This window comes from Hemicordylus capensis, chromosome 3 (assembly GCF_027244095.1).
Source record: "Hemicordylus capensis ecotype Gifberg chromosome 3, rHemCap1.1.pri, whole genome shotgun sequence".
Classification (NCBI taxonomy): Eukaryota; Metazoa; Chordata; class Lepidosauria; order Squamata; family Cordylidae; genus Hemicordylus; species Hemicordylus capensis.
In genome coordinates this window covers 303,023,977-303,036,600 of record NC_069659.1, presented here as the reverse complement: position 1 = coordinate 303,036,600, position 12,624 = coordinate 303,023,977, and the positions used below count along the sequence as shown (strand labels likewise).

The window sequence follows — 12,624 nt, the reverse complement described above, 5'->3', positions numbered from 1 at the left end:
TCAGTTTAATGCTCTTTCAGCTTCTTGGTGAGTTACTTCAGTAGGTTTCCACATCTCTGAGAAGGGTCATTGAATTTAGCATCTCATACAAAGGCGTTTTTTCCCCCTTGTTATAAGAGACACTTGATCTTTATTCATTTCCAATTGGAGGATGACTTGGTTGGTCTTTACCTGTTTGGGTTCAACAATTTTGTCTCCTAATGAGATCTTGCCAGCTGTTAAATCTCACTTCTTCCTTTTGTACTGATGTGGTGACTTCTTCTTTGGCTAACTCTGTCTTCCTGGAAAGGTCTTGTGGAGTATTGTAATCACTTTCTCTCCACCAATATTGATTTAGATAAACCAGTCAAAAGCTTACAGAAATAAATGCTACAGTACACAGCAGAAACTGGAATGCTATTAGAGGCATATGACTTTAGAAAAACCATTATCAGTTGTGAAAGTGTGAGATCGTTATTTAGCGGTAGCCCTCAAAAATCCAAAGGCATCATATTCTCACTCCACACACACACACACACACCCATGGAGTTGATTCTGTTGGCAGCCTTCTTTAAAAAGTCAGTTAGCTGTTCAATTCTGGCTTCATTTCAAGATTGGATGTCTTTTTTGAAGAGATTCTCATGCTTTTCTCAAAGATGCTTTTCTGTGACTGTCAGGATGGATGATGATGTGTTGTACGTATCTTGACCATGTTGGCATTTGATGTCAGTTGTCAAAGAGCACTGTTTGTATTCTATTTCAGAGGAAAACTGCTATGCAAATCTCCTTCAGAAGCTTCAGAATATACACTGGCATCATGCCTCTAGCACTTTACAATTCCCTTTATTTGTTTGGTTTTTTTCCCCAGCTTAAAAAAACAAACATACAATAGGTAGCATTTTGAAAGAAAAACATTTACCTGCAAATGCTCAATTTACTTTAGAAATACAGGCTGCAATCCTATATAAGGATGTTCAAAACATTTCGAGCTCAAAAATGGGCCATTTTGAGTGTTTCGAGCTCAAAACAAAATGCCCTTCAAATAATGGGGCCTGTTTTGAGCTCAAAACAAAACAACCCTGCTTTAACTCAAAACATTTCAAGTGTTTCAAGCACCATTTGGGAGGGCTGTTTTCTCCAGGAGTCTGCTGATTGAGATTGGCAGGTAGACCAGTCTTAGCATGTCAGCCTGCCTCAGAGGACTGGTCTACCTGGCAGACCAGGCCTCCGAGGTGACCCGATACACTAAGTCCGGAGCAGAGGCCTGGTCTACCCACCAACCCCAATCGGTAGACCAGCTCTCCCCAGAAAAACAGCCCTCCAAAATGGCACTCAAAACACTCGAAGTTTTGTTTTGTCAAAATAGCTGGCTTTTTTTGGTGAAGAATAAAGAGCCTTGGCATGGATTTTTAGCCTACTTACCTTAAGGAGAGTAAGCTTATGAGATCACATGGTATTGTGTGCGTGTGTCTGTGTCTGTGTTCCCACTCTCCCAGCAACTTCAAATTACCGTGACTAACATGAACCAAATTGAGTGCAGTTGTAGTGTGTAATACATAGGGATACCTCAGTGGTATGGTTTGTAATGTTGGCATTCACTCCAATTAAAGATGGCAGATGCATGACCATTTGAAGCGCAGGTGGGAAAACCTGTGGGAGACCTACCACTTTGAACCAAATTTGATACAGTTTTAGTGAGTGGCACAGAGGGACACCTCAATGGCATAGTTTATGATGATGTCATCCACCCCAATTCAATATGGCAGATATGTGAACTTTTGAGGTGCAAGTAGGCTAACTTGTCAATCACCTAACCGATTTGAACCAAATTTGGTACAGTTGTGGTAAGTAATAAATAGAGACACCTCAGTGGTGTAGTTGTAATGAAGTTGTCCATCCCAATTCAAGATGGCAGATATGTGTACGTTTGAGGCACAAGTGGGAAAACTTGTGGGCCAACCATTTGAGCCAAGTTTTGTACAGTTTTAGTGAGTAGCACATAGGGACACCTCAATAGCATAGTTTGTGATGATGTCATCCACAACAAGTCAAGATGGTAGACGCATAAACGTTTGAGGCACAAGTGGGCTAACTTGTGAACTACTTAACCTGTTTGAACCAAATTTGCTACAACTCTAGGGTCACATAGGGCACTCAGTGGCATAGTTTGTGATGATGTCATCCACTCTGGTCCAAGATGGCGGGTGCATGAACGTTTGAGGCACAAGTGGACTAAATTGTGGACTGTCTAACCACATTTGGTACAGTTGCAGGGACACATAGGGACACCTCAGTGGCCTAGTTATGATGATACCACCCACCCCATTCAAAACGCTGGATATAAGAATGTTTGAGGTGGAAGTGGGTACCGATTTGGATCAAATTTGGTACAGTTCCAGGGAAACATAGGGACATCTCAGTGGCATAGTTTGCGATGATGTCATGTCATCCACCCCTATTTAAGATGGTGGGTGTGTTAACATTTGAGGCGCAAGTGGGCTAACTTGTGAACTGCCTAAGTGATTTGGACCATATTTTGTCCAGTTGTAGGGATAGTGAAAGGAAAGTAGGCAGATTGGTTCTTATCAGAACTACTTGTTTTTCTCTTTTGAAGTTACAAAAGCATGTGCAGGCCTGTTTCTGATATTTTACACCTATCAGTGCATCTCCCTAACTGGAAATGATGCTGTTGAACATGCTTAAGAGTATCATTTAACTGGGGTCCATGGGGTTCGTAGTTTTGCCTTTCAGTTCAGTTGGGAAACAGGAAGCTACAAAACTCATGCTTCCCAATGGGAAGCATAATTTCTGGGAAATAAGAGGATGAGGCCTATTTTGAATCCAGCAAGTATTCCCTACTACAACTGATGCCTTCCCCATTCTCAAAGACTTAAGTGTTTAGCGGAGGAAGTGCTGGGGGACTAGCAGGGAAAAGCAGGGTGCTTAATTCTAGCTTTTCATATGAGTGCTCTCATGAAACCCCTCTCAAGGGGTTTGTTGTTGTTGTTGTGTTGTTTTGTTTGTTTTTTAAGTACTTGCTAGGAAAGATCAAGCCACCTAATGGCACAGCTGGGAAGTAACTTGCCTAGGGAGCAAGAGGTTGCTGGTTTGAATCCTCACTGCTTTGTTTCCCAGACTATGGGAAATACCTCTTTTGGGCAGCAGCAATATAGGAAGATGCGGAAAGGCATCGTCTCATACTGCACGGGAGATGGCAATGGTAACCCATCCTATATTCTACCAAAGAATAACACATGGCTCTGTGGTTGCCAGGAATCAATACAGACTCGACGGCACAACTTTACTTTAGGAAAGATCACAAAAGGTGAGTGGAAATTGAGGCAAGCCAAGAGGAGTTTGCTACAAGATGTGGCAAAACATTAAATATGTGTGGATTAACTTCTCACGGCTTCCTAGAATATGTAAGGTGGCCCAAGGAGGGTATGTATGCCTATGTGAATGCGATAGAGAGGGATTTGGTGTCTGTGTATGTATGTAATAAATGAATGGGGCTGTTCACACGACCGCACGGGAAGGCAGGATTCAACCTACCTTCTCCCAGAAGGTCACTTACACCCCAAGCAGCACCCAAGCTGCACTCCCACAAAACCAGTGCTGCCGAGAACAATGCAGATGAATCTCCATGCTGCTCCCGGCGGTGCTGGTAAACATAGGCCTGGATTTGTTGTCCTAGCATCCATGAATTCCACAATGCAGCACACGACACATGCACTGCATTGGGGGATTCCCTCAAGAGACACCCACACATCTCTCTGTGTGGCTGGTCTGGAAGTAGCCCGTGCTCACACATGGAACAGGTAGCCGGGGATAAGGAGGTGCTTGCTCCCCTAACCTTGGCTAACAGCCAGGCTTAAAAACTGGGCTAGGCAGCGCTGGCCTGCCAGGATCAGGGCCAATCTCGGTGATTCTCACGTGCAGCCTAACTCGGACTGGGTGTCCATAGCCTGGGTTAGGCTGTGCGTGAGAACAGCCTCAGTGAGAGAGAATGAGAATGTATACACTTCTGTATTTCTTTATCTTTAGTTGACAAGATTCCCAAAGTAGCCTACATAGAACCAATTTTTAAAATAGCAAATTGAAACAGTCAAAAATGCATTTGATTTTTAAATAGTTCCCATCTTGATGCAAGTAGCCAGCAAAAGCAGCCTTGCACTAGCCCAATACACTTGTACAAGCGCAGCACTAGTCAGGATGCCAGCTAATGGTGGCATTTTGCCACACTGAACGTATTTTTAGGCATGGATGGATCTCTCTGCTTCCATACCTTCTGAATTTAACACGATTTCCTTAGATATATATACTCTCTCTCTTTTTCTCAAAGTAACTACATTTTTCCTTCTCAAATTGCTGGTTGGACAATACATTGAGAAGTATGCATTTAAATAGATCTTTTTACACTGGAGGGGCCCAGAACTCTGTGTTCCATTGCAGATTTCATCAAGAAAAAAAATGCAGTAATATCCCTAATTTAGATGTATGTTTCGCAAAAAACAAGTGTCAGGAAATATGTGAATGGGCAACCTTTAAAACAGGCATTTAGAACAGTCAGCCAGTGGCCAGTTTCAAAATGGATGTTTGGTTTTCAGACCAAAAGGTTTCCTTGTATGCTTATCTTTTATTTCCACCTTTATACACATGTTAAAAGCCCAGATTGGCAACCCAAGGCTTAGTGTGGCTTCTGTCTGTGGTGAAACACAGTGGAAAAGGAAGATACATAATTACTCTCTAATGGGATATGATTGGGTACAGTACCTGCTAAAACTTGTCAGTTGTTATCTCCATCTACTGAAATATGTGAATCAACTCTTAAGGCTTTGACTGGATTAGATTTTCTGGTGCAGGAACTCCACAGTTTACACTCTTAAAAGTGCTGCTGCTGGTGCCGATGATGACTTTCTGTGCTATTTTATTACATTGAATTTGAGAAAGCTCTTCATGTGTATTTGCCACTGAAAAGTGGAGCTGTTAAGATGCATAATGGGAAGGTTGAAAGATCATTATTTTTCCTTTGCTATATACAGTTCTTGTGGCCCTGCATCCAAAGGATATTACTGGAGTTGGAAGGGTTCATCAAAGGACAACTATTATTATGAAGGGCTTGAAGAAACTTGAAGCACGATTGAAAAGATTGGAATTGTAAACTTTAGAGAGGAGTCAAAGGACATGAAACACGTTAAAACTATATCAAGAAAATAAAAAATGGCAGGCAGTGGACAGTGAAGGGATTAGGAAATAAAGTTGCCTGTTACTTTAGCACCTTTCCTTATGATCCTTTTTAATGCAATAACTGCCATTGCTACTCATTTGTGGATGTGGTAATAAATGTTTTCCCTGAAGTTACAGAATGTTTCCCCTCAAGTTTCCTTCTGTTACAGAAATATTGCTTTTTCCCTATACTTGTAGTAGTTTGGGGGATGCACAAGTGCTTACAATGGAGTATTGCCAGAGGCCAAAGTTGTTATCCTTACTACAACTGATTCTGGAACCATTTGCTGACCTAAAAAGAGTTTCTGATTTCCCCCCTCTTATTTTAAAAGTGAAATGCTGTCCAGCTGGACTGTTTCTGTATGTTAGATAACACTTAGCCTTTTTTAAAAGTGGGAGACCCTGAAGCAAGCCTACTCTTTCTTCTTAGTTAGTAGCCTACCATTTCATGAAGCTTCCTTTTAAAAAAGTACTCGCATTTAATTTAATTCTTTTGAAGGCTATGCATTCTTTCCTCTCTGACACTGGATTGCACATCTATCTTGGGTTTTTTGAAGCAGCAAATAGCTTCTGCCCAACAAGGCTAGTTCCCTCTTCTCCTTCCAGTCCATTAGCTGGATATTGCACTGTTACTTTGAAATTGGCACTTGGAAGGCTATCACACTGAGGCTAAAATGAAGTTGTGGCATACTTTTACTGATATTCTCTCTCTCCCCCCTCCCCCTCCTCTCTCTCAGAGAGAGAGAGAGAGAGAGAGAGAGAGAGAGAGAGAAATGTATACATTAGATTGCCTGTTACTTTAGGTTCTTTTTGCACTTTGCCACAGGAAAGCAATAGTGTAAAATAGAATGCACTAGAATTCTTTCCTGCATGTTCTTATTTGGAATAGAAGCACTTCATTAGATCATAGTGTTGCTGCATTGGTACCCCACCCCCATCCCTCCCACAGGATCTATCTATGCATTTTTTGAATTCTTGCGTGTGTCAACTCCACTATGGATCAGTCACTGAGTCACCATGTTCATGTGAAACCAGTCTGACACTGGAAAGATCAAGTAGCATATCAGTCAATCTTTATTACAGTCACAGACCACCATAAAGTACATTTTAAAACCTAAGTAGCAATAGATTTTATACTCTAGGACTATCATAAGGTGATTTAAAATATACAATAAAAATATAAAAGATGCTAAAATACATTACTAACATAAAATGATTTAAAATGTAAAAAACAGGCATGTGACTACACTAAAAATCTAGTTATGGCTCTAATAAGAGTCACTTTTTAGATTGTGAGCCTTTTGGGGACAGGGGGTCCATCTTATTTATTTATTATTTCTCTGTGTAAACCGCCCTGAGCCATTTTTTGGAAGGGCAGTATAGAAATCAAACAAACAAACAACAAACATAGTAGACTCTGGGCTACATTTTTGATTTAACTACAGCTGCAATAAGAAGCATAGGAATTCGCCATGTAGCAGTACCCTAGATCATGTTGCATGCTTATAAAGTAAGAAAAGGTTTTAAAAGATTTAAAACATATAAAATCATGACAGTCATCATTTAAAAGGATATCATATAATATACACAAAAATACAAGCCAGTAAAATGGTACCCAGGAAGTTGCGGGTCTATAAGTTGTTGGGTTGCCTCACTAAGGCAGTAGCCATGGCTATCCTCTAGTTCATAGAGGTGGCTCTGGGCACTCATGACCATCATCCGCTGGATATTAATTGCAGCCGCACAGAACCTAGTGACACTGTAGGTGGCAGCAGGGTTGTTATCAGAGAGCAGCAAAGAGGTGTAAAACTGGTCTGTTCGCCCAGGATAGCCATGTAATAGTGGGAGAATATTGAGGGTATTGCTGCATCATCCACATATAATAGTGGGAAGATGTGGGTTCCTGCAAGTTTAGGGGGATGGAAGTCTAAGTTGTTAATTTGCCCCCCCCCCCCATTATATTGATGTAGAAGTTGAATAGCAGCGGTGCCCAAATGCAGCCTTGTTTTACACCCTTTCGTGTAACGATGGCACTAGTGAGATGTCCCTGCTGGTTGCACCTTATCTTGAGCAATGTGTCGGTATGTAGCATATACATATTAAGTTTAACAATCACCAGTCTATCGAGGAGTCCTCTAGCTTCTCCCATAATTTAACTCTTGAGATGGAGTCAAAAGCTGCTTTAAAGTCAATGAAGGCTACATACAGGGAGGATGTGTTGGGGGTAGAGTACTTTTCACCAAGGTGCTGGAGTACTAGGCACTGGTCAATAATAGATCGGCCCTCACCGAAGCCAGCCTGCTCCTCTGCCAGCAGATTTTCTTGCTTCAACCAGTCCTGTAATTTTCAGTGCAGGTGTCTCGCATAAAGTTTGCTGATTGTGTTGCGCAGGTTAATAGGCCTGTAGTTGGCTGGGTCATTTTTGCTGCCCTTTTAAAAGATGGGGACAATTATTGTGGTCCCCAATCTTTGGGGATGTGCCCATGTGTATCAATGGAGGTAAATAGTGAGGCCAGAATGGGGACCCACCATTTCAGGTTGTTTTTAATGGCCTCAGGTGAAATCAGGTTCTCCCCAGAGGCCTTCCCAGCTCTCAGTTGGGCGACCAGGTTCTTGATCTCAGTTGTTGTCATTGGTGTCAACGCGGCCGTGTCCTTTATATCTTGCCCAGGGTGTCCACTTAATGCAGAGAGGTCATCATAAAGCTCCTGCGAATGTTTTTCCCAGTTCCATGGGGAAATATGGCAATCTAATAGATTTGTGCTGTTGCTATAGTTGCACGTGGTGATGTGCCAGAAGGCAGCTGAGTTGTTGGAACAGGCTGCTTGGATGAGTCGTGACCAATTGTCTTTCATGGCTTATTTTTTCTTACGCACCACTAGTCATTTATAATGCCTCTTCTTCTGCAGCATGCCTCTGGTTCACTTCTGGCTTTGTATTCCTGATAAAAGGAAATGAGGGCTTCCTTGGCATTTATGCAGTCCTTGTCAAACCATGATTTGGAGTTATGATAGCCCAGCTATAGCATAGTCTAATTGGGGAGTCCATTTGACACAGCAGTGGGTTCTCCCTGTCGCAGATATTGGGGGTTGGTAGCGGTCCTCATTGTGGGTTGGGTAGGGAAGAGACTTTAGAAGGAGGGAGATCGGTAGATGATCACTATCAAATTTGGGGACAACCTCTAGGCTCTCTACAAGAGGGACCAGATCCTTGGAAACCATACCGTAATTGATAGTACTCATTCTTGAGCCTGATAGATAAGTGTATTCGCCTGGCTGATCTTCCTTGACTGAACCATTTAGGATAAAAAGGTCAAGTTTAGTTGTTGTTTGTGCCAAGCAGAGTCCTGCAAAGTTTGATATCTGGTCCTTTGCAATTTGGTTGGGCAGGAGTCCCTCATCATCGCGGTTGATGGGGAGGCATTGATGTTTCATGTATAGGGTATGATTGTCATTGAAGTCACCAGCCAGGACCACCAGTACATCAGGGTGAGAGAGACTGAGGTCCACACCATAGGTTTCATATTCGGCCCAGATGATTCTTAGCTGGGATTTCCACTGTTGTGAAGGGATGTAAGTATTAATTATCATGAGGGAGCAACGACTGAGTTGGATTAAAACTGTCATAGTGTAGTGCTTGAGAAGGGGAAGAGCTCTTGTTGATGCGCTAAGACTAGTATCCCCAAACTGCCTTTAGATCTTCCTCGTCCCCTCGCTGGTTCGGCCCTAACCAAGAATGAAAGGAATCCATTAAGTGATATTTCCTCCATTGTCCATGGAGGGCAACTGGGTCCCAGTTAGGACAGCCCATAAATATGAATACTTCCTGGAAAGTGGATAAGAGTCTGATGGGTTTGCAAGATTGTTTGCAGAGTTCCCCTGATTTCCAGCTGCTTCTGGGTATACCCAGTGCAGTGAGTCAGATGCTGAGGCAGAGGGGACGGCTGTTGATGTCAGCTGAGCTGTTAACCCCTTGCTGGGTCCTAGCTGAGAAATGGGCAAATGTCTGTGTTAAACTTTCTATTTGTCCCCCAATTTGAGTCATATGCCCTAAAATTAAAATCAGACTTTCTGCTGAGATCAGACAGGCATCGCTTGCTGCTGGTTAACAAGGTCAGACTGGGAGTGAGGCATTTGTCCAGCTATAGAGCTTCAGACCCCTTGTATCGGGGAGTTTCCCTCCTCACCCCTCTGATGAGACAATTTTAAGGTGGATTGTTTGATATCTGTCTCCTGGGGAGCCAGCTTGGGGGTGTGGGTTTCTGTGGCCAGGGCTGCAAATCTGTTCTTGGTACTCACAGCAAATGAATCACCCAACGCTGCCTCGTGGTGGTGGAGAGGAAGTTTTCAGGCTTTAGCTGTTACTGCTTCCTTGTTTTCCCCCCTCCTTCCTTGGTGGGGGGCTCTTCCTGTTGGGACTCTTCTGCAATCTTTTTCTCCCCTGGTGGGGAGGTTCAGCCCCTTGGGTGGCATGCCTGGGATGGTGGAATGTCCATGTACAGGCAAGAACTTGCAAGTTGTAAACCGCCCAGAGACGTAAGTTTTGGGCGGTATAAAATATGTTAAATAAATAATAATAAATGTAGAATAAAATAATAAAAGTTAGGCTGTTAGTTGTTTGCCATCTTCTCCCTCCTCCCAAGTAGCATATCTGTGAGGAAGTAATTAGTGAGGTCATTCAGACAATCAGAAACTGTGTTCTACCCAAGTTTGGGAGCTATATGTGCTCCCAATTTTCGGTTGTGTGGAAGCAAGGTAGGAGCAAAACCTGGGTACAGTGTTCCCTGTAACAGGGATTCCCAGATGTTGTTAACTACAACTACAAGCATCCCCAGCTGCAATGTTCTTTGGGGATGCTGGGAGTTGTAGTCAACAAGACCTGAAATTCTTTGTTATAGGGAACACTGCCTGGATACCTTTTCCTCCTACCTTGCTTCTACACAATCACTTCTACCTAGGTTTTCCTCCTCCTTGCTTCCACACATCTGAAAATTGGGAGCACACACAGCTCCCAAACCTGGGTAGAAAACAGTTTTTGATTGTCTGAATGACCTCAGTGTATGGCAAGTGTTCCAGTAGAGTTGTTTGTTTAGTCAAACAGCCCTCTTTGAATGCTGACAAGCAGAATCAAGCACAGCACACCTAGAAAAGCCCCCCCCCTTCAATTCTGTTGCTACCTTTCTTGAAGCTGCCCTTTCCCAAAGCTAAAACTCCTCTTTCTCAAAAGAGAAGGGAAAGGAAAAAGACAAGGGACCCCATAGATCAACAGAATATATTTTTCCCACAAGATCTGGCAGATCCAGGTAGGGCAGTATGGTGAGCTACTACCTCTACCCCAATGACACGCAGAGTGTATCACACGCCAGTCTTCTGCCTAGCCAATTGCCCCCACTTCTGCCTTACCTCTCCCCTATGCCCTAATCCCTCCCAGCCACCTGATGAGCACACTGATTTCCCTCTGCTTATTTTCTGCCCCCAGACTTCCAGTCCAGACTCTGGCATCTTTTCAGCCAGGATTCCTGGGACTCAAGTCTCAGGTTCCTAGCAGGAAAGGAAACTATATTCATTTATGAATGTAGCTGCCATTGCCACCTCCTCCCACTTCTCTAATGTTGGTTTTGGGAGTTTTTCTGCCTGGGGACAAACAGTAGAGGGAAAGAGTTGAATCAAACACTTAAAAGCCCCTCATGGCTTTGAATGTCTGATTGGAACACTCAAAATCCCAGAGCACTTTTTGGGACAAGCAGCAGCCTGCTGACCCATCTCTAGACATGTATTGTTTACCTAGCCCCCAATGGGTTCATAGATACATATTCCAGTATACAAACCATTGTTCATGCAAATGCACAAAAGGAAGACTTGATGTTTCCACGCCTTCTTCTGCATGATCCTCGCCGCACGTTAAGGTCATCTGAGGAGGTCTGTCTCCAGTTACCACTGGTTTGTCTGGTGGCGACTCAGAGGCAGGCCTTCTCTGTAGCTGCTCCTGGGCTATGGAATGCACTCCCGGCAGAAATCTGTAATTTGAGTTTATTACTGTCTTTCAAGAGATCCCTTAAAACCTATGTGTTTGGCCTGGCCTTCCAGGGTTTAAAACTGCTGTAAAGCGTTTTAAATGTTTGCCCTGGTTTTCCAGGTTTTTTAGCTGTTTGAATGTTTAATTGGCTTTATTCTGTTTTTATAGTTTTGATTTTAATTGTTAACTGGTTTTAATTGTTCTGTTGTAAACTGCCCTGAGCCATTTTGGAAGGGCAGTATATAAATCAAATGAATGAATGAATGAAAGCAAACAAGCAATGCAAGTGAAGTTTCCCACAAAAATATAATAACTTGTTATATTCTTGCAGTTATTCCGGAACTAAAACTTCTTTGTGGAGCTGATATTCTGAAGACATTCCAGACACCTAACCTCTGGAAGGAAGAACACATTGGAGAGATTGTGGGAAAGTTTGGGTTGGTCTGTATTAGTCGCGCTGGCAGTGATCCTGCTCAGTATATCCCTGAATCAAAACTTCTAAGCAGATACCAGCATAATATCTACTTGGTTAGAGAGTGGATTCAGAATGAAATCAGTGCCACACACATAAGGCATGCCTTGCGCAAGGGGCAAAGTGTGAAATACCTGCTTCCAGATTCTGTTATTTCCTATATTAAGCAACACAATATATATACAGAAGAGAGTGAACAGAAAAATGAAGGGGACATGCTGAAGCCTCTTAAGCGATATGGTGCTGTGATCAACTCTTTTAATGACTGATGCATGAGTGAAATTCCTGACTTCTGGAAGGAAAAAACTCTAAATCTGTTGTCAAGATAATAGGCTATAGTTATTTGGGAGCAATTTGATCTGAAAAAATCTACATATACCAATCACACTGCTTTTGCAGGGTTCCAGGACATACACGGTATTCTGCTTACGCAGGGGCCCCATTCTTTTCAGTGCCAAGAATACTTTTAATGGGAAATCTTTTCCACAGCTGTCCCTGTGTTGACATGAATGAAGAAACCCTTGTTTCACCTGGCGTTTCTACCCTAACCTATTTGTGAATACTGGGGCTTCTAGATCAGGGATAGAACTACTGTTTTATACCTTGTAATTCATTGTGTAAGGGTGATTACTACTTTAAAAATGTGTTTTTGTGTGGCTGTATATGGTAGTAATTCCCATTGAATGCATGTTCTATGTAAACATGTACAATATCCTTACTGGCAGTGAATTAAAAAAAACTGTTCTTAAACCTTGGTCCTAAACCACCCAGAGATGGAAGTTTGGGGTGGTACACAAATATAATAAATAATAATAAACACATTTTCTTGGAAGTCAGTTCCCCTATTGTGGTGAGGCATCTTTAATTTGTTTGCGGTCGGAGGAGGAAATCCCCATTTTTAGTAGCATTTCAATGCAGACTTACTAGATTAA

The 12,624-nt window shown here is 42.6% G+C and overlaps 1 protein-coding gene across 31 annotated transcripts in view; it reads left to right on the top strand.

The window, feature by feature from the left end:
- Positions 1–12,624, top strand: part of LOC128350289 (retinol-binding protein 1) — a 137,717-nt gene that overhangs the window by 58,100 nt on the left and 66,993 nt on the right. For 2 of the 31 annotated variants that reach the window (XM_053308359.1, XM_053308354.1), the window contains one exon: positions 11,552–11,724. The exons of 27 other annotated variants lie outside the window; for them this stretch is intronic. In XM_053308359.1, coding sequence (XP_053164334.1) covers positions 11,552–11,585 — 34 coding nt within the window. In that variant the 3' untranslated portion in view covers positions 11,586–11,724. Of the gene's footprint in view, positions 1–5,021; positions 5,259–11,551; positions 12,529–12,624 lie in introns of those variants that run through there. 2 more of the 31 variants (XM_053308335.1, XM_053308351.1) reach the window with 2 other exon arrangements.